Source organism: Camelus ferus, chromosome 2, assembly GCF_009834535.1.
Source record: "Camelus ferus isolate YT-003-E chromosome 2, BCGSAC_Cfer_1.0, whole genome shotgun sequence".
NCBI lineage: Eukaryota > Metazoa > Chordata > Mammalia > Artiodactyla > Camelidae > Camelus > Camelus ferus.
This window is the reverse complement of record NC_045697.1, coordinates 4,054,515-4,081,995: the sequence shown is the minus strand read 5'-3', so window position 1 is coordinate 4,081,995 and position 27,481 is coordinate 4,054,515. Positions and strand designations below refer to the sequence as shown.

The 27,481-nt window shown below is 47.9% G+C and overlaps 2 protein-coding genes across 2 annotated transcripts; one reads left to right on the top strand and one right to left on the bottom strand.

The window, feature by feature from the left end:
- Positions 1 to 896: 896 nt before the first annotated feature.
- Positions 897 to 19,136, bottom strand: LOC102517659 (MORF4 family-associated protein 1). Its single transcript, XM_032495572.1, is given in 3 exon segments — positions 897 to 973; positions 18,748 to 19,033; positions 19,035 to 19,136. Coding segments are annotated over 3 exon segments (465 nt in total).
- Positions 19,137 to 25,338: 6,202 nt separating this feature from the next.
- BLOC1S4 (biogenesis of lysosomal organelles complex 1 subunit 4) lies at positions 25,339 to 26,694 on the top strand. The gene has a single exon (XM_032493642.1). It carries the CDS (start codon positions 25,389 to 25,391, stop codon positions 26,034 to 26,036), a length of 648 nt encoding a protein of 215 aa, XP_032349533.1. The 5' UTR covers positions 25,339 to 25,388; the 3' UTR covers positions 26,037 to 26,694.
- Positions 26,695 to 27,481: the final 787 nt, after the last annotated feature.

Genomic DNA, 27,481 nt, shown 5'->3' with positions numbered 1-27,481 from the left:
TTTGGGGATGCAGGACTGAAGTCCCCAAGCCCTTGCTGGCTGCTGGCTGAGGGCCACCCCCAGTGCCTAGAGCCCTCTCTCCGGTCCTTTTTAAACTCTCAGATCTTCAATAATGGGCGTTTTTAAGTCCTTTGTCATTTCTAGACATTTATTATTTTATTCCAATGCTTTTATAAATATGGTTTATCTTAAGATTCATGGAAAGACTCTGTCTTACTCTAGAGTCCATGTTTCTGATAAACTTTCAGATCATATTACTGAACTGGGAGTAACGACAATTCAATGTCTGGAAGTGATTAACCACCAGTATGAGATTCTTCCTGATAAGGATCCATGCCTATTTTGAAGACTGCCTAAGATTCGCTTCCTAAAGTGGCTCTTTGTTGTTCACTTGTGGCCACAAGTTCTCTAAAGATACACCTCTCACACAACCGCCTCCTTCCCTCCTCCATGGAACGTGACTCTGGGGATGAGCCTTCCCAGCACTGAGGCTGTTGATACCAACGCCAAGTAACCAAATGATTGGTTATCAATGCTTTCTAAAGAAAGATCTCGATCAAAAGGGAGTAAGTATTGCTGAGAGCTCTCTGGAGTGGAGCCAAAGGCTATTAAAGGAGTGTGACTTACACTCATCTCTGAGGGTGAAATCTGACTTTTTGATCTGATGAAGTCATCCAGAATCCCTGCCAGAAACTCAAGATGCTTATCGGAAACTTGCCCTAAAATAACCTTTGACAGTGTATCTACTTATCGGGCCCCCACTCTAAAACAACTTGTGACTTCCTTAAGGATAAGTACTTTCTGACTCAGGTCAGAGTCAGTCACAGTTCTTGCCAGGCAATTTTTAACAATCTCATGGCTCTTTGTGTTTATAAGCCCCTGACTCTTTCTCTTCCTCAGAACACTCTTTCATGGTTACCCTGAATCTGTGTCTTCCAAATTGCAATTCCTAAGATCCCAAATACACTCTTTTCTTATTTGCAGCCTCCTGCACTATTTATTTTGGTTGACACCTTGCACATGGCTGCCTTCATCTCAGACCCAGCCATGGTACCTCAGATCCTTCTCATGCTTTAGATTTGTCCAAAATCTCTCAGACAACAAGTTGTGAAGCTAGAGTCCAAACCCCCTTACATCTCAGAACCAGCATCAGCACATTCGATTATCTCATGCTTGGAATATCTCTGATTCCCTCCTGCTTTCCTTTTCTACCCCATTTTTCTAAATCCAGCCCAAGAACATTCTTTGCTTTAAAGGGCAGAGATTGAGCCCACTTGGATGATCCAGGCAAAACTCCTTATTTTATGACCCTTAACTTTGTTTGCATCGTCAAAGTCCCTTTTATCATGTAATATATTCATAATTACAAAATACGTAGTTCACAATATAATCTCAGTTTCTTGGGATCAGGACACGGACATCTTTGGGGGCCACTCTGCCTTCTGCACCTCCCTAGAGGTCTTGGTGCCCAACCTCACTAGGTACAGGTGGGGACACTGAGGCACAGAGAGCTATCTTCCGGCTGTTATCTAATTTGCCCAAAATTTCCCAGCCAGCAAGTAGTGGAGCTACAACCCAAATCCCAGATCGGTCTAATGCCAACACTTTTCCCTCAACCACCAGATTATGCAGTCTAATAATACTACTACTTGCATCCGCTTGGTGCTTTTGCAAGTTTACAATGCACTTTTGCACCCATTTTCTCACTTAATCCTCTCAGTGGCTCTGATGGGTATCCTGCCATAGGACTACTGACTCCATTTGATTGTCAACTGAAAGAAAAATGCACAATGTAAAAGTTGTGGGTTGAACTTTATTCAGTTTGTTACTGAGAACTATAGCCCAGGAAACAGCCTCTCAGATAGTTCTGAGGAACTGCTCTGAAGAGGCAAGGGAGGAGCCAGAATAAAAACAGTGGGGCCCACTTGCCACTTTCAAAGTCCAATGACCCCCCTCTATTCCTGGGCTCTCAGATGTCTGCCTGTGATCCCTGAACAGATACAGTACATTCTTTACTGGGCGTGTTTGCCCTAACGAACTAATAGCCCCAGGTCATGCCTAATCTCACAATAGCTCAGGCTGGTTTGTTTCAGCTCATTTTATCAGAGTCATAAATCCCACTGCCCTTCACTGACCCTAAACTTCTTACCTCACCTGCAGCCAATCAGAGACTTGTGCACAAGCTGATCAGGAACCTTGTGACCCTACCTTATAAAAGACCCCAACAACCAACCCTCCAGGCTCACACAGACATCTCTTGCCTGTGTGGCCCACCGTTGTCTGATCTTTATTAAACTTTTTTTTGTCTCTAGTAAATTTTTTTACCTGCAGGCACACCAGCCAGCCCAGTCCCCTAACACATACAAAATTTTTTTCTGGGGGAAAAAAAAAAAAACACGTTTCAAACATCAAAAGACTAATCGCAAAGAACATCTCAAGTTAATGGTTTTAGTGCTTTTCTATGTGTGGCAATATGCAAGAAATCTGAGGGGGCTGAAATTTTTCCTTAGATGTGTATCTTAACCAGCTAGGAGCTAGTATATCCAAAGCACAAAATGCTTCCTGTGTTTCTATCCTTTATTCCTCACCTGAGTGAACTGTGAGGAGGCAACCACAGTGGCTGATGGTTTTATCCTGGTAAAACTGCAGTGGCAGGCAACGTTTTTTTCTTTACATGATCTACTGGAAAACTGAGGCCCAAGAGTCCTGAGCACTTGTGCAAGCAGGATCCCGCCTCCTCACCCCTGCCAACCCCAAACCCCCAATCTTTACTGTTAGTGTTGGGATGGGAGAGAACCACAGGGCTAGGACATAAAACTTATTCATTTGTCCCTTCCAGATAGTACATGTTAGGATAAACCAAAATTTACTGAGCCCCTGCTGGGCCTAGGGTGAGACTATGGACAGAACTGAAGATGAGGATTGCACCCTCCAAGAACTCTCTTCACAGACAATACACTTTGGTACAGATTCCACTTAAGTACAGTTCTCCTGAGGACCCACTCTTGGCCAGGCGGCTCCAACTCAACCATGCCCTTGACTTGAGTTCAGTGAGGATGTTGCAGAAAAGCGTGTGACAGCTCAGTTGTGACAGCAACCTGAATCTGGGCGAGAGACCAAGCAGCAGTTGGAGAGTTGGCGAACTCAGGTTTATTACACCAGAAGGCCCAAGTGACTTAACACTCCAAACTCTGGCCCCTGTCTATAGGGTTACATAGGCTTTTATAGGCTACCAGTTCAGACTTTGCAACATTTTGTAACATGTAAACAAGGTATAACAAAGGTGACTAATTAGGAACAAGCGTTGTAGAAGTGGACCAATCAGGAGAGAGGGAAATGGACCAATCAGGAGTGAGTGAAGTGGACCAACCAGGAGTGAGAGAAACAACCAATCAGGAGTGAGCTCCATGCAAATGAAGCACTACAAATGGACCAATCAGGAGTTCGCTCAGGGAGCCAATAGACTTTAAGGGGTAAATTCCACTTTCCTAGAAGTAAGCCTCTCAGAGGCAAAAAGTGAAATGAAGTTGCTGGGCCAGGGAACCAGATGATGCTGGCAGGAGAGTAGTGGCCCTTCCTGGGGGTCTTGCGGGTCTTTTTTATGGGGCTTCCCACCTCAAGGGGAGGAAGGGAAGGGCAGCCGGGGCCTTCGCGGCCCTGGTGTTTGGTGTAACTCTGCATTTCTGGTGTAGAAAACCCACTTTTGAAACTCGGTGTTAAAACCCATGCCCTGAAGACGCGACGGCAAGGGAAGGGCGCGACTGGGAAGGGGAAGGCGCGTCGCTAACGCACGCCCGCCGCACGCGGCCTGAGACCCAGGCGCCCCGCCAGCACGCGCCTACTCAGGGGCCCCACTGGGGGCACGGCCGTAAAGGGGTCCCGGCGTGTCGTGAAAGGGGCCGCGAAGCGGCAGAGCGCCGGTCGGCGGCTGGGGGCCACTTTGGGTGTGGCTTTCGTGGCTTTAAGGCAAAAAGCAGATGTTTATTAAGAAGCCTGCGAACAAAACTCAAGAACCTGTTGCTCGCCACAGCAGCGCTTCCGCCGAGCCCCGCGCCAGGCAGTAGCAGCCGGCCGGCCGGTCCCCCGGGCCGGGGCGCGGGCGGCCAACGACCACTGGGAGAGGCTCCCGAGCCCCGCGCTGCCCGCCCACCGCCGGGCCGCCGCCGCCCTCGAGCGCGAGCACGTGCGCGCACCTTGGGGCGGCCGGAGGCTGGGGGGCAGCGGGAGCCTGCAGGGCGCGGTCGCCAGCGAGGAGCAGGCCCTGGACCCCGCCCACAGGCCGGCGCCGAGGCGGAGGGGAGGGTGACGAAGCTGTGCGAGGAGGCGGAGAGGAAGGCGGTGGAGGCTGCGCTGATAGGGAGGAGGATGGCGGAGCTGCACCAGCAGATCCACGGCTGCGCGTGTTACCGACGGACGCGGGAGCGGCGGGGAGGCGGGCTCGCCGTAACGCCCCGCGCCGCAAGGCCGCGTCCGCCCTGAGCGGCGGGAGGCGGCGGGGGCAATGAGGGTGGGACCGTGCCAAGCTTTTCCCTTAGGTAGCGTGTTATTTTTTAATGTTGCTGATTAGAAGAAAATGATTTGCTGTGTCGTTGTGAAACGTAGAGACCACTTCCCACTAAAATGTCTGCAGGATGCGGACCAGATCAGTCACTAGGGTGAAAACCTAGGCCATCGGGCCAAAAAAAGAAGAGGGGGCTCGTTACAGTAGTGCGAGAAGAAAACTTGCAAATACTGTGATGAAACGGCCCGGTGTCAGATGACCTCAGAGCATTTTGCTTGGGTGGTCGGAGTTGTTTGCCTTAGTGATAAGAGAGTCTTAGAATTAACGTTGTGATGAATTTCGCCCCTTGTCCTCTAGGTTATCCGCTGAGGGACTCTATTCAGCTGCTAAGGAGGACTGACTGCTTGGTGAGGCTGAAACCAAGAGAGCCTTTCTTTTTCTCTCCCCACCTTTTCTATTTGCGTTTTCACCGTGTTAAACGCCAAATCTCCAGTACCAGTGTGGTAGATGATTTCAGTATTATATCCGTCATAGGTGAACCTTGATGATTAGGTGCATTCAGGTTGGAAAAGACAGCTTTTAATTAAACGCTCTTACATAAAGGAATAGGGCCTAGAGTGTAAGCTGCTGTGTGGTCATATTTTTGTACTGTGATTTTATTTTATTTTTAAAGTTTGAAAGTATCTTTCTTGTACTTTGCATGTTTTTTAATGCTTCCTGGAATTTGGGACCCATGAAAGGAGCTGGAAGTAAAAGTTATGCGAGAAAGGAGACCCTATTTGGCTGCAGCTGCTGAAGCAAGAACCCAAACCCCAGTCAAGGGTGTGGATGCCTCTTCTTTGGACAGGATTGAGAAGGCCCAGAGGGCTGCTGGGCATGGAGAGTGGTGGTGTGCGGGTGTTCAGATTTTGTATTTCATCTCATCAACGGAGGGAGCTGTGTTCTTTTGGTTTTCTTTGTTTTTTCAGAATTACAATTTTTCCGTGGCATGTTAACTGATGCACATCACGTGACCTGTCTGGTGAGTAACCTGGAAGAGGGCATGAGTTCTAGGTACTACATGGATTTGCTGACTTGGGGTAAAATGTTTCCACATACTGTAGTTGTGGGCTTAGGGGCTTCTTGCCACAGATGCACATGACCTCTGCAGAGGCCCGGCAGAGTTGGGAGGATAGCGCGGAGCTGGCCGTGGTAGGCCTCAGCCCGAGAGTAGGAGGCATCTTCCAGGTTTAGATGATGTCCAGCCTCGGTCGTCAGAGCAGACCCCACAGGGAATGGGTTCAGAGCTCTAGCTTGTTATGATAAAGTTCATTTGCTTAGAAACACAAATGCTGAAAGCCTGTTTTTAGAATCTTTGTGCAAATGACCAAAGCCACTGAGTTGGCCAATAAAAGGTGAGATAAATAAACTTTTTCCAGAATGAAAATTTCTCGTTTGTTGTTGTCATTGTCAAAAGGAGGTCAGACACTTTTGATTTAGGAAAAGTGTTCAGAAGCCTGTAGCCCAGAGGAAGGTTTGATCTACAGGGGCTGTAACAAGTGTGGGGAACAGGAAGGGACCTCATGAAAGCATTTGGTCTGGCCCCTGCCTTCAGGGAGCTGAAGTTCATTCAGTCAGTTAACATTCACTGTGACCATGTGCCTCTCCAGACACTGCTGGGCATTAGGAATTTCCAGGAGAAGCAACCTTGTAGGTTGAGACAGGTCCATGAACCATAATTACAATACAGTATCCCCAGTGCTGGTCTTTGATTTGACACATAAATTGAGTGCCTGCAGGTGCTGGGGTCCGTCAGGGAATGAAGTGCTTGCACACTTGGACCTGATGTTCATAAGAAGCTTAGAACAGTGCCTGATAAGTTTGGGATCATAAATGTAAACCAGTCCTGCTGTAGGCAGTCAAAAAGATATGGGTACCCTGTGTTCATGCTGTGGTAGAAGCACTGTGGAGGGAGTCAGCTGAGCTCAGGGAGTTTGAGGAAGAAAGTTTTCCAGACCAAGGACTCTTGGTCTGGGCCTGGGAGTGTGAGCACAGCTGCCCAGGCACTCAGGATCCAGAACTGGCCCAGGGTCCATCCACAGGGAGAAGTGTGGCATAGCAGAGAGGGTTTGGGGTGTTTGGAGAGTGCAGGGAGCTGATGAGGGAGTAGGAAGCGTGGTTGCGGAGGTCTTCGTGTGACTCTGAAGAGTTTAAACTTGATCCTGTGTGTCCAGGCTTCTCCACCTGGGGCCTTTGTGTTCTGGGCTGTACCCACTGCCAAGAGATACTCTGGTACATTCTGAATAGTTACTTACTTGCATGTTTGAAAGAAAAATATTTTTGTAACTTTCACTAAACGACATGCCACTCACTAAAGAAGTTTCACACTTCGGGCTGCTTATGGCTCTGCCCTGGGCCCCTGGAGCAGTGCTGTTCAAACTTAAGGTGCATCTGAACCCCTGGGAAATGGACAGACAAGGCTGTGAATTTGGAGGTATCACGGCTATAATTGCAGAAGGGAAATGGGGCCTGACCTACCGCCTCCCTGCCTTAACTTCCTTTGCCTGCTTATGACGTCTGTCAGGATTGGAATTGCAGCAGACAATTTCAGATCCAGCCCGGCCCCCAAGTCTGTCGTCCTTGGCTTTTAGAAGGGTGATTGTATCTTCTGCCAGTGGCTTAACCAGTGGATAACAGCCCAGACCATTGTGAATGCAGCCAGACAGGGCTGGGGTTGCCAGGACTGAGGGTCTGCACATCCCCTCTCTCGGACCCCTAGCCTCAGGGTCCCTTTCCTGGCCAGACGGTGGGTGACTGTGCAGCAGTGTCAAATGGAGAAGGGCAGGAGGTGGAAATACGGGTATTCTTTGTGAGCCCCTCTCTTTGAGTATGGTGTCTTTTAGGCAAACATGCTTTTAGTTCAAAGAAATACATTTCCCTTTTTAGATAAATGGTACCTGGGATGGTTACTTTTGCTTTCAGCAAACTCATGAAGAGGAAAATCAGTCTCTAGGATACAGATGTGCTGGAATAAGTCAAATTCTAAGGCCACTCAAGGGGCCCAAGTGAAAACAGCACTGATCCTGTCTCTGCTGTTACCCACGGCTGAGCCCCTGCAGCTCCCGGCCGTGCCAGGGTGTCGGCTGTGTGGAAATGAGAAGAAAACAGGTCTGTGTTGTGCAAATCTACGTGGGATCAGATACTAACATACCTTGCCTCATTTTCGCAAGTTTCAGAGATCTTTATTATCCTCATTGCTCAGGGGAGGCAACCTGGGCTGAAGAAGCTCTCAGGGACTTGCCCGGGAGTGTTGAACTGACTGGTGCCAGAGCTCCTGGCACAACATCCACTGGCCCCTGGCGTGCCATCTGCCCCTTCTCAGCACCCAGGTCTTCGCCGTTTTCAAAATAAAAGCCCCCAGTGCAGAGCACTCTGTAGAGGGATGCAGCCACAAGCGCCAACTGAGTTGCGGGCCTCTAGGATGTTGCAGGAACAATCCGTGAAGGACCATGTCTAGTCCGAGAAGTGTGAGAGTCCCTGGGGGCTGGGTGGGATCAGGGAGCCCGGGTCCCTCCTCCTGCCCGTGTCCCAGGTTCCAGGTGTCCTCCAGCAGACCCCGACCAGCTGATTTCATAGAGTGGATTTGCTTATTCATTTGTTCATTTATATATTCAGCAGATATTTTGCTGGCAATGTACTAGGTCCTAGGGACACCAAAGAACAGTTGGCTCCCTGGAGAGTCATTGACCCATTCATTCATGCACTTGAATATGTATCGATGAGCTGATATGTGCTCCACCCTGGCTAAACCTTGTAGCCCCAACTTTACCACAGCTGCTGCCTTCAAAGGGCTTGTTCCCCTAGTGGGTGAGACGAGCAGTTTAACGGACCGCACCTGTTGGGTGAGAAGTGCTGGGGGTTAGAGGGCACGAGGGCTTATGTAACCCAGCCGGGCAGTGGGGAGGGCTCCCTGGAGGAATCACAGACCTTGTGTTAGGTGATCAGTTCTACATGGAGGTGGCGAGTGGGAGAAGAGGCTACGTGGGGTTCCAACCCTTATGGCCCCATCCTCTCAGTACAGAACTGCTGAGGCCTCTGCATCTGGGTGTTTCCTCAGCTAAGCTAACCCCTTGGATGAAGGCATTTGGGGTTTGGGGCACCATGAGGGTAAACTGGGGACAACCAAGTACATGAAATGTGCACCTTGGGACCCAAGGGCAGTATCCAGTGTCTGAGCCCAGAGGAAGGGAGGAAGCTCGGGGAAGAGCTGACAATACAACAGACAGTGGATGGCGCAGGAGGCACGGGCTGGGGTCGCAGGGCTCGTTCCACTCCTGACCCTGCCCCTTGCTCCATCTGTCACCTTGGGCAAGTCTCTTCCTGTACCACTGTAAAATGTGGATTTGCACTGTCTTGTCTTTGAGATTCCTTGGGGCCTCGGCATTCCATTTGTCCAGGATTCCTGTCAAGTAACCAGCCATCTCCTGGTGCAGAGCTTTGAGGCCAGGTGTCTCCAGCCCTTTTGTGGCCTTCTGGAATTTAATTTTAAGGTCCGACCACACTGGGACTTCCAGTGAGGTTCTGTATTTGGACTAGGAGTCATTAGGCGGCAAAGATGCCTGGGTTCCAGGGAGGCCCTGAAACATTCTCTCCAACTGGAGAAAGACTATGGGACACATGAAATTGATCTCTGATCCTCCCCGTGGTCATCTGGGAATACCCATGACATAATTCTTGATTAGTTAAAGGTATCCTGAACTTGGGTCAGGGTACACAATCATTCTCACCATTTATTCAGTGTCCTGTAAATCATACCCAATTCACCCACGTCCCTTACCTCTCACAGTCATGGTTGCAGATATGCTGAGACTGAGAAGAATGAATGAAGTGCTCCTTAATGTGGTCCCTTAAATCACCCCTGCTGACTCCCAATTCCTCCTACCTGCCTGAGCCACCAGTCACCTAGAGAAAGGCGGCGCAGTCACCACCTGCTCTAACGGAGGGTTTGTCCGTCTCTCTTGTAGGTCTGTCAGGGTTTGGGTTCACACAGTGGGAAGCTATGTGGTGAAGTGCATACAGGTTTAGAGATGTACTCTCTTCCTGTTGAATTAAAACATCATTATGCAGGGACCTTCTATTTCTAGTAATACATTTATTGTAATTGCTGATATATTTGGGTTTATTTTTACCCACTTTTGACCTGTACCACTTCTCCCATTTACTTCGCTCTAAGAGACTGCTGCAAAGAGGTAGGGGAGGAGTCAAGATACATAAGAGTTTTTACAACAAAGACCGGGTAGTCGAAACATCAAAAAATTACTGTTGATTAAGGAAAACCAGACATCTCAAGTCAAAGAATTTAGTGCTTTTCTATGTATGGGAAGGTGCAAAGGGCTGGGCTCACCGAAATCATTCCTTTGACGTGCACCTGCCTATCCAGGGCCAGGCTCCCATTCTTTCCCACCCTGAGTTCCCACAGGGGACACCGTTGAGGGTGGCTGCAGAAGCCAGGCTGCCTGCTTGTCCGCGTCCTCAGTTCCCTCCGTTCACAGTCGAGGGTGGCAGTAGCGGCTGCTGACTTGATGGCCACAGCATTCTTTGTTTACTGATATGGCTGGCAATATTTTTCATTCACAATAGCATGCATTGTCAAACTCCGGTGCTCAGTGACCACCCCACCCCATGCAGGAGTCCCAAGAACACATTTTGAGAACCAATAGATGAGCCAGGGACTCTCAAACTTGGGTGACGTCAGAATCACCTAAAAGTAGAGGGCGCAGGCCCTTCAGCAAGCCAGGGCCTCCTGCTGGTGCTGAAGCCGCGGAGCTGGAGACACGGGAGGCTCAGCGGTGCCCACAGCCTCGTGGCCGTCTCCCCGACGCCCAGCCCAGCGCCTGGCACCGTCAGAGTTTCAGCAGTGCTGGTGGCTGTCCAGCTACAGACTTCAGGAGCCTCGCTTACACACCACTGTTTGCCTAGTAGTGAATTTGTCAGTTCCAGGGCTGGGTTGTCGGCGCCCCCTGTTGCTGCTTTTCGGATATGAACCGTGGCGGTGCTCAGTCCCCCAGCGAGGACAGTGCTCACCCACTGACTGTCACGTGAGCAGGCTCTCCCAGGCCCCACTGGGGCCAAAGAAGACCCAGGGCTTTGGGGGCTGAGCTGGGTGCCTGAGCAACGGGGAGAGCAGGAACTCTGTCCCCTCAGGCCAGGTCTCAACCCCTCTCCGTGCATCTCAGGCAGGCCCCTTTGGCCTTCTGGGCCTCCTTTTCTTCATCCTTAACCTGGGGTGATGCATTTTCCTTGCCTGGTGGTCAGTGAGGATTAGAGGCTTATGTAAAGCAGCTAGCTTGGTGACGGCAGGAGATGAGTGCTCAGTAAATGTAAAGCGAAGAATTTTAATAAAGTAACATCCACAAAGCGAGTGGCACACTAAGGATGGAGGGTTGAGTGGGTGCATTTCCAGGGAATAATCACCATTTTTAAAGCACATTATACGATACAAAGACAATCTCCTTCAAATATAAAAGTAAAATACATACTCCCTCCTGCACAGTATAACACAATTCAAGTTTGGCCTTAAAAAAAAACTGTAAGTTAGTTCCTGTGACATCACATATGTGAGGGCTGCTCACAACCTCTCAGAGTCCGAGTGTTCTTTCAAGGGTCCTAGCACCACTGCCCGTGTGACAGCAGAGTGGCACAAGCTTGCTCTTCTGTCCCCCTGCTGCGCAGCAGTGCATGCCTGAGGCCAGGGCCCCGCACAGGCATGCTTGTCACTGATCCTGGGTGTCTCCTCTAGACTGAAGGGGACAGGGGTGCTGTGGGCAACCTTCACAAGGACCTGGACGCCGATGAAGACCCCAAGGGGGACTTCAGCAAGTTCATAGCGTTAGTGGCTGCAATCACAACAGCTGGGCACAAGCACTTGGAGTAGGGAGGATTCAACTGATGTCCTGTGGGCCCAGATTCCTCAAGGGGACCCAGGCAGGATCAGGGAGCAGGCCCCTGGCTTCCAGAAGGCCCTTGTTGATAATTTTTCTCCTGGGCTGAGCCTGCTGATGGCCTTCTGATTAATACGGTGCTCATGAAATGATGCTGGTCTCAGAGAAACTGATTATTTCCTTAAATCTCAGCTCCCCTCCCCCACCCACACAACACACATACATACACAAGAGATAACCCATTAAGTTGCCACTAAATGTTCACTGCCTGCCCACCTGAGAGATGGAGATGAAAACGACCCAGAGTCCATTCACAGGCCATTGCCCAAGTGCCCGCCGCGTGCCAGCCGGAAGCACAGCCCCAGCTTTTGTTTAGTCATCAGCACAAAGTGAGCGCCACCCTGTGCTGGACCCACAGGAGGATGGTGGGACCAACATCCAGTCAGTCAGGCAGCCTCTCATCAAACCCTGGCCCGTACGTCTCTCCAAACATGTTTCTTTAAGTAACGTCTTTTTAATGATACTTTTTTTTTTTTTTTTGCCGCCAAGACCATAAAACACAATGACAGAGAAGAAATGAATTACAAGTGAGGATGAGAATCACCAGTAAACAAGCGCCCACGTCACTGATGTTTATAGCCAGTGACTCAGGTGAGGTCTTGGGTATTAAGTCAATAATTTAATCCGGTTTTGAGACTCCTATCATTTTTTTTTTAATACCCAGCAGTGGAAGCCTCTTCTTAATGTCTGAAGATGTTTTCCACCAGAGCATCAGTGGGCATCGCTGAGAGACCCTGAGCTTGGAGATGGACACGGTGATCTGAGGCTCTGGTTGATGCCTCGCTGGGGAAAGGACAGCACGTGTTTTTGCAAGAGGGAGGGCTGCGCTAGGTTAGGTAGGAGCAGGTACACACATTGCAGCAAAGCATGAGAAGTCAGGTTAATACAGCATGGGGGAGCCAAAAGTGTGGACCAGAGTGGAAACTGCTTTTTCTCCTTTCTTGCTGTTTCACAAATGAGTCACCATCCCAACCTGCGAATGACAAATCACCCAGCTTCTTAGTACCGGGGGGAGGCAGGGCCTACAGAAGCTGCTGCTGACACCAGACAGAAGCCCTTGCTCCCAGGCCCGCTTTGCAGCTGGGGTCCGGGCAGACTCCGTCCTCCCCCAGACGTGGGGTCAGGCGAGTGCACCAAGGGCGCGGACCACACGGGTTTTGCAGTCTGGTCTTGGAGAGGTTTCCAGCCACAGTGCCCTGAACCTAGCTCTCCAGGTCTCTTGGCAAATCTGAACTACTCAGTATCTTAAAGGAGTGGACTCTTCTGAGCCATCACCCAGAGTAGGTTTCTGTGCTTCCCAACCAAGAACCCAGACTCCTTGAGAATGAAAACAGTTGCGCGGCACTTCCTTCGCGTGTCTTTCTGGGGGCTTCTCTGACTGGTCCTCCCAATTCCCAGCCTCTCTTCAGGTGACAACAGGCCCATCTTCGCCGGTCTTTCACCTCACAGGATGATCTCCATCAAAATGTCCTGCTTGGAAGAAGATTCTTTTTCTAGAAAGTGCCGTTCCCAGAGCTGTCCGGTTGCCCTGGAATCTTCTTATCCCATCCTGACTGCGCCCCTCCTCTAACCGGGAGAATCATGTCTGGTTGGGAGAACAGATCCCTGCCTCCCAGTTCTGTTCAGGGCCCTCTGAGCAGGATGCAGAAGGTCCCCGTTCCAACCGGGGAAGTCCACAGTCACCTCTCTGGAGTTCACAGCTCCCCAGGGGGGAGGCGGGTACCTGGCACCCAGGTCCTCATGAAGCAAAAGCCGGGTCCAACCAGCACTGGTGTTTCCAGGAGGGGTCTTTTTTTTTTAAACCATTATTTCTGCAATACCATGATTCTTGGCCCAAGAAGAAAAGGTGGTAAAAGTCAAGTCTAAAAGCAGGTGGCTTCTCAGTCTGGGTGGACAGCCGGTGTTCCCTTCTCTCACTGCAGAAGAGATCCCCGTGTTGACCTGAATGCCACCCGGTAGTGCTGTCTCAGCATGTTGGAACGGCTGCGAGGACTTGATGGCAATGAGTGTCCCAGCATGCGCTCTTCAGTAAAGATACAGTTCTTCCTATCTTTGCTTTTAAAAGGATGCTACAATTAATATTTCCATGCACAAAACTTGGTCTTAAGCTCAGATAATTTCCCAAAGATGGATTCCATTTTGAATCTAGAATTACTAGCTCAAAGGAGAATTTTTATTGTGGTTTAGGAAAAAAAAAAACATGAAATTTGCCATCTTAACCATTTCTAAGAGCAGAGTTCAGTGCAAGTAAGCACATTCATACTGTCGTGCAACCAGTCTCCAAAGCTTTTCATCTTGTAAAACTGAGCTTCTGTGCCCATTCGACAGCAGCGCCCCCGCCCCAGCACCTGCTGGCCTACTTTCTGCCTCTTGGGATTTGACGACTCTAGGGACCTCACGTAAGTGGAATCACACAGGATTTGTCTTTTTGTGACTGGCTTACTTCACTCAGAATGTCTTTCAAGTTCATCCATGTTGTTGCACGTGTCAGGATTCCTTCCTTTTCAAGGCTGAATAACCTTCCACTGTATGGGCAGACCTCACTTTGCTTAGCCATTCATCTGGCCATGGACATTCAGGTTGCTACCAGATTTTAAAATATATATATATATATATATATATATATAAAATTTCACCCGAGTCACTATCTCCACTATCTCACTTGGGAAAACAAGCAGCAGCCATTTCTCAGGTGAACCTACCACTTTTGTGACTGTTTCCCGCAGAAGAGGCCACCTGAGCAGCAGGCGCTCCTGGCCCTCGGGGTACCTGCCTGCGCCCCCTGCTGCTGATTTGCAGAATTGCTCCCTGGCTGAGCTCTGTCCCTGAGTTACCCGCGAGGGTGGTGCATTTTCACCTTCTCCGGAATGTCAGGTGCTGTGGGCGCTGGGACCACCGTGCCCTGGTGAACTTCTGGCTGAGCACACCAAGTCACGGGGGCTAAAAGCCATATTGCTTAAGCCACATTTAGTCAGTATCTGCCTTCACAATTACTGTGCAATGACGACTTGTCATTCATTTTGGCCATTCAACACCTGTATCCCTGTTTGTTTGGGGAATTCATCACTTAAGCATCTTGATAGGTGGCAAGTCTGTCTTATTCGTCCTCTCGCCCTGCTCAGAGGGCTCTGACTCCCATGCCAGGCGGCCCTCTGTGGGACGCCCCCTCCACCAGCCTGGCTCTGAGCCCTGATCTGGGCCACCATGGATCCCCACTCCTCTAACAGGACACCTACACCAGTGTGTGTGTGTGTCTGTCTGTCTGTCCTCATTTGCATTTCTAGTCATTCACAGACATGCAGAGAGGCACACACATGAGTCATGTGACAGCACGTTCCCGGTGGGGATCAAACAAGGCGACACCGTGCCCCTTGTGTCGGCTCTCACATCATGAAAAGATGTCCTTCCATGGTCCATTTATGCCACATTTTCTACATTTTTGTTTTTCGTTAGTGATTTCACTGTTTATAATGGTCCCCAGGCCTAGTGCTGAGGTGCTGTCCAGTGTCCTAAGCACAGAAGGCTGTGATGTGCCTTGTGGAGAGAACACGTTAGACCAGCTTCACTGAGGCACGCGTCGTGGTGCTGCTGGACACGAGCTCAAAGTGGGCGAGTCAGCATGTTAAATGAGACACTTTTAAACCAAAAGATACATAAAACAAGGTTATGAATAGATTGGTTGATGAAAATGTGTCCGGAGGCTGGCAGGGACCTAACCTGAACTTCCCCTAGGGGCAATGATTCAGTATTTGCTAATTCAGTGTGTTTGGTGCATTTATATACCATAACTACCACAAATAACAAGAACTGACTGTATACACACACATCTCTTCTTTTTTTTTTTAATGGAGGTACTGGGGATTGAACCCAGGACCTTGTGCATGCTAAGCACGTGCTCTACCCCTGAGCTATACCCTTCCCCCCAACACACACATACATCTCTAGGCATGGTGACCACCTGGCAAAACTGCAGCCCGGGACATACCTAAGTGTCCACATTCTTTGTGGCTTCACTCAGGAAGTGAATGAGTGTGTGGGGAACCGCCAAACTGAGGCTGCAAAGGTTAAGACAGCCAGACTTTGGTTGAAATGGGTGTTAAAAGAGTTTGCAAAGAGATGGCAGGAAGGCCAATCAGAAGAAAGGAAAGATGGAACATTGTGGGGATGCAAACTTGAGAGAGAAGGCCAGAAGGGGGCTTAAATTCTAGGCAGCGACAGAGCAAAACCAGGACAAGACAGCTCTGAGAGACGGAGACATTCAGACGTATGTACGAACTCCATGTCGAATGCATGACTTGTCTTACCTCTGGGCAACGTGCTATGTGATTATCCTGCCTGCTGTCTGTCTGCACCACTAGAATGCAGCTCAAGAGGCAGAACTTCAGGACTGTCTATTCCCTGGTGTGTCTCCCAGAGCCTAGAACAGGGCCTGGAATGATGCAGGAGCTCCATGGTATTGATGAATACACAAGAACACCTGTGATAAAGTGAGTTTTCCAAAGGGTTTCAGGAAGGGATTGACATAGGCCAGTTCGCTCTAGCCGAGAGGGAACAGGAATGGAGTAAGACTGCACGCAGTGAGGCCCGTTAGGACGCTATCACATTTGTGGTTTGTAGTAGCTGGAGGGATGTGGCTAAATCCAAGGTGTATTCTGGAGGTAGTTCAATGTGCTTTAGGGACAGGATGGGGACGAAGTGCTGAGGAGGGGGGTGTCAAGAATGACACTGAAGTTTCTGGCTTGGAAACTTCACTTTGAGTTATCTGCCTCGATAAGCAGACACAATGACTTGTAAATAAAGTGTACATACCTAATTGATACTTGTTCATTTAATAATGACTATTAAACACCAACCATGTGACAGCCAAGCACTGGCCTACGTGCTAGGAATTCAGCAGTGAACAAAGTCCCTGCCCTCAAGGGGCTGATTTTACACAGAGAAGTCAGACCACACACAGGTAAATAATCACATGTCAGCAAGTGAGAAGAAAAAAGAGGGTAGAGAGTAATAGGGGATGGCAGGGCTATTTTAAACAGGGTGGCATGGGGAGACCTCTGGTAACGTTTAAGCAGAGACTTGCAAAAAGCGCAGTCAGCCATGCGGATGTAGAATTTCCCAGGTCTTTTCGAAGGGAACACAGAATTTCAGATTTCAGAGCAAACGGATTGTGGGCATGATCGGTTCATGGGAGCCGAATGACTTTCAGAGCTACGGACGGGAGCCAATCCAAATTTTCCACCTGACTTTGAAGTTACTTCAATTCCACTGATATATAAGTAAGAGGGAAAAAATGTGCTAAAACAAACAGGAAATACAGACAACCTCTTGTATGCCTCTAAAATACATTTCATCACCAACCTGGGGTAAGGCATCAGCTTGTCACAACACTGCATGAGAGCTGTGGGCAAAAAGGATTCAGAAGTCTCTTAAGGCTCTGAACATGAAAGAGACACGGAATCAAGCCCTGGGATACTGAAAAAATGAAATGCAACACGACATAGGAATCCAATCTACGGTGAGTTATTTGAGGGGAAAACATACGTATACACTGTAGACAAATACATAGTACACACACACACTTGTGCATTCTGCAAATAAATGTGCGTGTGTGTGTGTGTGTGTGTGTGTGTAGTCAGACACTCAAGGAAGAACACCCATTTCAAAAGAAATTTGTTTATGATTCTTTAATACATAGAGGCTTTGGCCATTGGAACAAGAGAAAAATTGTTTTTGGTGCAGGTGGCACGTAGGTTTACTTATTTATTTATTTTTAGAGGAGGTACTGGGAACTGAACCCAGGACCTGTGTGTGCTAACACACTCTACCATTTGAGCTATACCCTCCCCCACAGAAAGTTTTTTAAGGCTTTTTAGGTTTTATTTTTCAAGGCAAATGAACACTTATTACATGTTGGACTTGGACCTCAACCCCAGTCAGGTCCACAACCCTGACCAACCAGGAAGGACTCTGTGAGCCCTGATGACACCTTCCTTTCTCCAACCTCTCAAGGCTCTTTGTAGATCCTCTCTCTGTTGCGATGCTCTGAACGCCTGTAATGTGTGAGGGTATTAAACAGTCAAGTGTACACCAACATTCTCTAGTCAAGCTTCTCTGTCATTTGGGGTCACCTGTCAGGTTACCCAATACACACAAGACAAAATGCATAGCTCTCCTCCTTTGTCTCACAGAGCTAAAATCCACAAAGACCCAACTTCCATCTCCATCTGTCTCTAGGTCTTCCCAGTCTTTCCAAAGCAGTCTCATTCCCACATTCTTCACCAGCTACATCTGAGGAGTGCCTCCTCCTGCCCCTCTAAAGCAGGGAGATTCTGACCCTAAGTCTTGTGTTGCAAAGTTTCAAAAAACAGGTCACGTGTTAGCAAAACACAGGGCAATGCCCAACACTTAAAAAACATGGCAAAATAAAAATAAATGTGACCACGAGACAACTTTTGATTAAGCCCCATATCCCTCATTAGAGTATTCCTCAAACAAAAGTTACTTTCCAGGAGACAAATCTGTTTGACAATCTGAACCTCTATGGAGGTCACCAACCACTGACCCTAAGGGAGGCTGTTACACAGGGGTCAAAAACATACAAAAATGAAATCAAGAAAATGACAAGCTGTTTCAGTTTCCTCGAGGTGGCAGCCCATCCTGACCAGAGTCCATCAGCTGGGAACGTACAGCACAACTGGAAGAAATTTACCAAGCCAAAAAAAACAAAAAACAAACAAAAAAAAACCACCCACAAGAATGCCACTTCTTTCAGACAGGTTCTCTGACACATCTGCCCTCGAAGAAAAATTGGAAATTCCTACTGATGGCCCACAGCTTTACTCTTTTCTATCTCTTTCCCTGTGTTCTCACCCTCCCCCCATTTGCCCTATGGCCTACGTTTTCTTTGATTTCTCCCATCCTCCGCAGGGATAGGCAGGTCTCTCTCCAGCGTCTGTCCCGTTAGAATCGACTTTTATGTTTCACAAAACAAACCTGAAGTTATTTTAATTTTTCTCTAATTACCAGAAGGGTTGTGAGAGGCTACTAAGAACAGTATCTATTAACACCCATCCAAACTAGCACGCCTTCCTTTTCTTCTTGAGCCCAATTTTGCTCCCACTGCCCAAGTTTTGATGCAATAAGATTAGGGCTTCACTCCTAGAATACTACTATCACACAGGAAGCTGTTTAACCGCGCCTGTGGCAGTTACTAAAACCTCGGCCCGGTTCCCGCCGGTCCCACCTCCAGGACGCCTTACCGCCCACCCTCCTGAGGACGACTGCTTTTCTCTATCCGACGGACCAGCTGCACCAGCATCTCTGCCATCTTCGCGATCTCCTTGGCCTTCTCCTCGGCCTTCTCGCACCTTTTGGTCACTCTGCCCTCGACGCCGTCGTTCGGATTCTGAAGATGATTGAGCGCGCTCTCCTCCGAGGCCTCCACCTGCGTCTTGATCTGGATGAGCATATTGTCCATCTCCCACAACTTGCTCCGGTTCCGCATGTAGGCTCTCCCGTGCTCCCGCGTGAGCGCCGCGATGTCCTCCCGCAGTCTCGTTGATGACCGGGAGCAGGAACTGCTCGAAGTCCTCCTCGGGCTCCAGCACTTCCACCTCCTCCGGGGCTTCCACCTGCTCCAGGTCCAAGGGCCGCATTTTTCCTGACACTGCTTCACACCTGCACCCGACACCCCCGGGGACGGATGACCAACGGTCAGCGCCGCAGTCGATGCGACCCCCACTCCTGGTCAATAGCATTCCCCAATTACCTTCAAAACCTTTCCCTCTACGCCTAGTGCTTCCCAGCTGCCCACGCAAACGGGAGGACTGACCAGGTGGACTGGCAGCCGTCACCCCGCGCGTGTTTGCGGCCCTTTCACCGCACGGCCAGACCCCTTTACTGTCAAACCTCGGGCAAGACCAGGGAGCGGGCGCGCACGTCCCCACCCCTGCCCCGCCCCTGCCCCGCCCCTTCTCAAGTCCGCCTTTTGGGGCGCAGGTGGTTTGGTAGCCGTTTGCACGAGAGCTTGTAGGAGTTTTTTCCCTTTAATTCTTTTAAGTAAAGCAATTCTCCAAACTCTGTATTTTAATAAGACAGGCTGGCGTTCATACGCTTACTACCCAAGCACCCACTGCTCCAAGTGCTTAATTTGTGTGAACTCATTTAGCCCTCACAGCAAACCTATGAGATAGGCGAAGAACTGTCCAGAAGTCGTGCTCATGGTCATAATTTGAACTCAGAGCTCCTTGGGTCCACAGTCCCTGCCCGTAACTGCGGCACGTGCTCCCTCTTCTGGGACAGAGCCCTTAAGTCAAAAGCTGCAGATGATCACAAGGCCCTTTCCTCCCAACGCCCCACCCCTGGCTCTCGGACTTCGGGTCTGGGGGGACTTCTCACTCGCTGCCTTGGGTTGTCTGATCAGTAGGTTCTGAACTCTCTTCATCAGACTGTAAACAACCCGAGTTTACTTCTGATTTGGCGCTGTCCTCAGCTCCTCCCGGCAGCCTGGCTGCAAGTAGGACCTCAGGGAATGTTTTAGGGAGAAGACCTTCTTCCCTGAAATAGAAGAACCGCTGCCAGACTGCAGGCTCCTTACAGGCAGGTTCTGGTCTTGGTCACTTCTGGTCTTGGTCACTTATACCCAGGCCTGAAAAACAGCAGGAGCAGTAAATGTTGCTTTAATACTCATTGAACAAAAATGTTTGCGCACCAGTAGTGTGCATTGTGGACTGAATGGAGTCTGTTTCTAGGCTTGTTCACCCAGTGCCATGCTAACATTAGTATGCAGGGAATCCTGCTCACACAAGTGCCACAGATCAGAGCTTTCAGTTTTCCTGTACTGATAAATAAAGACCAGTGGTCCAAGAGAGCATATTTGTCATTGGGAAAGAGGTGGGAAGCCCCATGAAAAGACCAGCAGGACCCCCAGGCAGGGCCACTACTTTCCCACCAGTGCCATCCAGTTCCCTGGCTCTGTGGTATTATCTGGCTTTTTGCTTCTGTAAAATGGCTTGCTTCTAGGAAAGCGGAATTTACCCCTAAGATTCTATTGGTCCCCAAAGCTCACTCCTGATTGGTCCAATTCTATCACTCCTGATTGGTCCATTTCTAATACCTTATTTGCATATGATGTTGCAAAATTTTGCAAAGTCTAGACTGGTAGCTTATAAAAGCCTACATAAACCTACAGACAGGGTCCAGAGCTTGGAGTGTTAACTCCTTTGGGCCTGCTGGTGTGATAAACCAGAGTTCTCCAACCCTCTGAGTGCTACTTGGTTTCTCACCAGGATCCAGGTTGCTGTAACACTTGAGCTGTAACACTTTGCTGTAACAGTAAGAGATGTAAGTGAGGTTCTTGTCCCATCGCAAAAAGAGTTTAGAGACAAGTAGCAGAGGTTAAGAAAGTTAAGTGAGGATTTATTAAGGGGTAGACAGTACACTCTCAAGGGGAGAGTGGGCAGGCTCAGGTGAGTGGCTGCCCTGAGTTTCCTTGGCAAGTTGGTTATATAGAGTGTAGCAATGAATGAGTGAAATATTCACTGGGGAGGGAAGGGTTTGTGGTCTTATTCCCTGATTTTCATTCCAAAGGAGGGAGGGGTTTTTGTCCTTATTTAGTCTGGATCAGAAGTGTCATGGTGCCAGTTTATGATGGGTACATCTAATCTGCAAGGCTAATTTTACTGACATGAAGACATAATGAGCAAAAGGTTACATTCAGACACTGGAGATTCCTACCATTTCCCACTTTTCTTTGTTGGCCCCCAGGCCACTTGTTACCCCCAAATGTGTGACTACTTATCAGCCCAGAGGTTCCTGCTTTCCTTTCTCTGCCCAGAGACCCCTGGTGCTTACATGATGTAGAGATTCCTCATTTGGCCCATGACCCTCCTTTTTGTCCAGTTGCTGCCATTTGGTCTGGGTCCCCCTTTCTCTGCTCATATCTAGCTATCTGCCTGCTCTAACAAGATGATGTGATTGACAGTGTTTTGCAAATATCAATGCAGTAGATATTAGTGGTGGAAGTATTATAATTATTACAGGACAGTATGTGGGGGTACTTGATGCCAAATGTTCTGGAGTTAGACAAATCCAGAATTAGGTCCTTGTTCCTCCCATTACTTACTCAACAACCTTGGACAAGTTGGTTAACCTGAACACATCTCTCTGTGTCTCAATTTCCACCTGTTACCCTAGGGTGGGCATTAAATGTATGATCCTTAATGATCATAACATGAGATCCATATGGCCCCTAATAATCATATGACATGGTTTCCCCAAGATTTCACACCTCCTGTCTAGATGTGATTATTAGTAGTGCCCCCTTTCACTCCCAAAACTTTCGTTTAATAAATTGGACTTTATAAAAATCATGAACTTTTGTTCATCAAAAGACACCATTAAGAGAGTGAAAGGGCACACCACAGAGTGAGAGGAAGTATTTTCAATACACATAACTGAAAAAGGACTTATATTCAAACTGTACTAAGAATTTCTACAGATCAATGAGAAAAATTCAATTTAAAAAAGGGAGAAAGACTTGAGCTGGCACTTCACAAAAGGAAACATACAAATGGCCAGTAAGTATATAAAAAGGTGCTAGATTGCATGATTCAACAGGGAAATGCAAATTAAAACCACAATGAGATAGCACTATACATCCCCTAGAATGGCTAAACTGTAAAATATTGACACTACCAAGTATTGGGGAAGATGTGGAACACCTGGGACTCTCATACATTCTTAATGGGTGTCTTAGTCTGCTCAGACTGCCACTACAAAATACCGCAGACTGGGTAGCATAAATAACAGACTTTTTCCCCTTCGCAGTTTTGGAGGCTAGAAGTTTATGATCAAGGTGCCAGTATATTCAGTTTCTGATGAAATCTCTTCCTGGTGTACAGATGGTCACATTCTTGCCATAGTCCTCACATGACCTTTTTGTGCGCGTACAGGTGGGGGCGGGGTGGGGAGGGAGAGAGCAACGAGCTCTGGTGTCTCTTCTTACAGGAACACTAATCCTATCAGATCAGCACTCCACTCTCATGACCTCACTTAACCTTAATTAATTCCTTGCTACAAATACAGTCACACTGGGTGTTAGGGCTTCAACAAGTGAATTTGGGGTGGTGGGGGGAGACATATACATTCAGTCCATAACAATAGGAATGTAAATTGGCACAACTTTGGAAAACTATTTGGCACTATCTCCTAAGACTAAGCATGAACCAACCCTATGACCTAACCAATTTGATGCTTTGGTTTACAGTAAAGAGACTGAGTACATTTTTCCACAAAAAGATACACAGAAGAATATTCATAGCAGCTTCATTATAATAGCCCTAAAGCTAAAACAACATAAATATTCATCAGCAAGAGAATAAATAAATAAAATAAATAAATTGTATATTCCTTCAATGCTATATTAACTATCTATTGCTGCATAACAAATTGCCCCAAAGTTTAGCAGCTTGAAATAACAGGTATTTATTATCTCACATAGTTTCAGCACAGGACATTTAATTAGGCTGTAGTCAAGGTATCAGTTGGGTCTGCAGTCATCTCTGGGCTTGCATGGGGCTGGAGGATTCACTTCCAAGATGGCTTACTCATGCGGTTATTGGAAGGAGGCTGTTTTTTGCTAGCTGTTGGTAAAAGACCTCAGTTCCTTGCTATGTAGCTTTCTCCACAGATGTCCACAAGAAGTCAGCTGGTTTTCCCCAGAGCAAATGATTTGAAAGAAAGAAATAACATCTCCTCTTATGACCTAACCTCTTAATTCACAGACCACCATTGCTGCCTTTTTCTGTTTACTGTGAGTGAGTCACCATGTCTAGTACACACTCAACGGGGAGGAATATACAAGAGCATGAACAACAAGAGGTGGAGACCATTGGGGGTCACCTTGAAGGCTGGCCACCACAGTCTGCTCTCCAGCCACTAATGATTCATGTCCCTCTAACATGCAAGCCATACCCTCACCCAAGGTACCCAAAAGTGGCATCCTATTGTAGCATCATCTCTAAGTCCAGAATTTTGCTATCTAAATTAGGTCAAATGTGGGTAAGTCTCCATGACTGTGGTGTCTTAAGTCCAGACCCTAGACCACAGTTCTACCCGATCTGTAGAAGTTTAAAACTAAAGAAAGAAATTATTTGCCCCCACACATCCAATATACAGTTGTTGGACAGGCCTAGGATAACTGTTACGAGCATTCCTGTTCAAATAAGAGGAGAAATGGGAGCCACAAGTGAGTCACTGGTGCGTAGTAATTCTTCGGCCCACTCTCAAAGTTGAGGAATAATTCTCCGTGTCTCAGCTCTATCATCTAGGCTCTTGGCTCCACCCTTTGAAGCACACTTCCTTTTTCATGTAGCATGAGTTTACAGATGAGTAATTTTCTCATCCTGTTCATGCTTCTAGAAGTTTGGAGGGTCCAAAGGCCTTTCATTTTGTACCATCTCAGTCCCTTCTAGTCCAAGCTGCATTGTTTCTTCTGATATAATGATCTTAAAAAACTGTAGTTTTCCTGTGAATCTCATTAGACTCCATTAGACAAAAGGCCCACCTTCAAATCCCTTTGGATAAGCCCATCTCTACAATGGGCTTCTGTTGATAATGCCAAGGGACAGGTCCTTAAGCTTCCTAGAGACCCTATTGTTAGAGAGATTCTGTGAGGCACATCTTCAATCTCTTTAAAGAACTGTTATTCTGACTAAATGGTACTTTGAGCCACCATCTTTGATATTTGAGATTTTTTTTTAAGATTTTACATCATTTTCCTCTCTGTTTTTCTCCATTCAACACATAATAATGGAGCAACTGGAAAATGGGAGCAAATATTTTAGACAAAGTTGACTTTTTCTTATTTAACAATATATTAGGCCACTAAAGGGGGTGGAGTTTGATGATATGAAATTATTTTAAGGCAGGACAGGATTACTTTTAAAAATAAAATTCTCTCTCTGCCCATTTGGGCCACTATCCCTCTTTAGACTGGATGGTGTATCTGCATTATACATTAACTAGATTCCTTTAGAAGTCTCAGGAGTGCCTGCTTGCCACCCCTCATCCCCCCCCCAAAAAGCAGTTTTCTCCTGGCACAAGGAAGGTAACGCCTTAGAAGATAACATTCCTTTCTCAAGCCTGTAAGGGCTCACGGTGACCCACTACTCGCCTTGTAGGTGTAGATATGGACCATGTAAACTGTCGGTATGTTCCTTGTTGAGTAACCCTTTGTCTGGAGAACATGTAATTGTGCTTTGACCCCCAACTGGCGGAACAGCCCTCAGCACTTTCTGAAAGATTGTCTCTTAGATTATAATCCTCAGGCTGGCTTGAATAAAATTCCCCATTTCTTTCTTTGATTGACTATTGATTAAGAGATATTTTAGAGTCACAATTCCTTGGTTTTTCTGGCAGTGTCCGGGATTTGATCCCTACTATAAAGCCATTTCTTAATTTTGTTTCTTTATTTTAATCATCCGAAGAAGCTGAGAACTTTCAAACTCATCAAGAATATAAAAGTTTATCAGTCCACCCTCTTGCTTCTCTCTCTTCTCTCTCAATTTACTATAAACAGCCAGAAGAAACTAAGGGCGGGAGGGAGATCTTCATGGGTCCTGGACATATTCTACATCTTGACCTGAATGGAGATTACATGGTTGTATGAATATGTAAAAAGTAATCAGTGTGTACACTTAAGATGCATGAACTTTATCGTATTCCTGTTACACCTTATTATTTTTTTTAAAAAAGTGCTGTGGGTGTGCGCGCGTGCACGTGCGCGGGCGAGCGGGTGCGCGTGCGCGTACGTGCTAGCGCGGTGGCCGGAAGTGGGCCTGCATGTTGTGCGTGCGCGTGCGCGCGGAGACCGGAAGCGGGGCTGGCAGTCCGGGCCGTCGCTGGTCATGGAGGATCGGCCGGTGGACTGCGGGCCGCCCCGCGAGGGGCCGGCAGAGGAGGCCGAGCCCCAGGTTGCGGCCTGGAGCGGGGACAGCGGCAATGTGTCCCAGAGCCACAGCAGCGCCTCGGGGCCGTGGGAGGACGAGAGCGGCGAGCTGGGCGCGCCGGGCCGGGACCTGCCGCTGCTGCGCCGCGCCGCCGCGGGCTACGCCGCCTGCCTGCTGCCCGGCGCGGGGGTGCGGCCTGAGGTCGAGGCGCTGGACGCGAGCCTGGAGGACCTGCTCACCAGGGTGGACGAGTTTGTGGGCATGCTGGACATGCTGCGCGGCGACTCCTCCCACGTCGTCAGCGAGGGCGTGCCGCGCATCTACGCGAAGGCCACCGAGATGCGGCGGGTCTACAGCAAGATCGACCGGCTCGAGGCCTTCGTCGGGATGATCGGCTCCAGCGTGGCCAGGTTGGAGGAGCAGGTCGCCAGGGCGGAGGCCGAGCTGGGGACTTTTCCCAGCACATTCAGGAAATTTCTGCACACCATTAACGTGCCCTCCTTCTTCAACAAGGCGCCTTCCAGCAGGTCACAGCCGACCGGCTACGAACCCCCCGTCCTGTTTCGGACCGAAGACCACTTTCCCTGTTGCGGCGAAAGACCTTAAATCTGAGTCCGCCGGGCAGTGCTGCAGGAGGACACGGTCTCAAATTATCTTGAGTATTAATTAAATCAGTTGGAAGTCCTGTTACTAGACATACATGACATTGGTGTATGGAATTTTAAAGTTTTTTTGTTTTTTTTGCACAATTTCCCTCTGTCTTCACTGTTTCACGTAGATGAATGATTTTCTACGTCTTCCAGTTCAAACTTGAAAACTGGTGCGGAGCGGGGTGGGGGGAGGGGAATCCGGGAAGTAAAATGAATGAACTTGGTTCACTGTGCCAGAAATGTTATTTTTATGGATTTTACAGGTTAACTGTTACTTTTTCAAGATTTGTATATTTGTATACTCTTAAGAAAAACTACTGAACCTTTAAAGCCTTGTTATTTCGATCCTAACAGTGATTCCGTTTTCTATAGTTTACTTTTAGGGTAGAAGGTAAATTATTAAACATTATACTAAGCTTTCCATATAATGGATTGTAAGCCGAAGGAAATTATACAGTTTCTGAGAAAGTATTGACTTACTGCAACTAATTCTGAGGCTGATTCTGAAAGTACAACCTCACAATCTTAATTTGTCCACAGCAAGAAGGTCTATACGTAATTGCCAACATTTGGTTTATCATTTAAATAATAAAAAATTTAAGTTTTACTGAAAACGCTTTCCATCTGAAAGGGACTTTACATATTTCCCTTCTTTGTTTGAAAGTTGACATGTTGTGCATATGATTTTAGGAGTGGGAAAAAGAAAAGTGGCTTGGGGCTGGGGTCTAAGAAGCTTTGAGAGGAGCACCCCAAATGTTAGCTACTGTTTCACAGAATTATTAATGACAATGGTTTAACTGTTCATTTTGAGGGGAAAGAATTCTTAAATCATTTGTGTGAACGGCGGGTGCTAGGATTTTGTTCTTTCACAACCTGACAACATGGACTTCTAAAGATCCCGTGCAGCTACAACAGGCTTTGATTCTGGTTTTCGTCTGTTTTATAAGGTGGTCATTGTAGTCAGCAGAGCTCAGACAAGCATACAGCTCAGGCTTTGATTCTGGTTTTCGTCTGTTTTATAAGGTGGTCATTGTAGTCAGCAGAGCTCAGACAAGCATACAGCTCAGGCTGCTTTTGTGCCATTTGTCACAGGTCGTTGAGGTTGATTGAGTAGGTGTATTCTCACTTAGCTCTGTATTACGAAGAATCTGATCTTGTAATCTCAACCTTAGCTTTCATGGACCTTCTGTGTAACACAGTTACATTTTTTAATTCAGGCAGCTCACTGACAAATTGAAGAACTGAATTTAGAAGTGGAAAGAATGAGTAACCTACATTTAGTATCTGGCGACTGCTGGGCAGTGCTCTAAGGATTTATATGCCTATGACATACTCACTGAATATGAAAATAGCTTCTTTACATAACATGTATATTACTAAAGTGGTTTTTAAACTTGTGAA

Excerpts from the sequence above, each read along its gene's own strand:
- BLOC1S4 (XM_032493642.1), top strand. The coding sequence starts at position 25,389 with ATGGAGGATCGGCCGGTGGACTGCGGGCCGCCCCGCGAGGGGCCGGCA.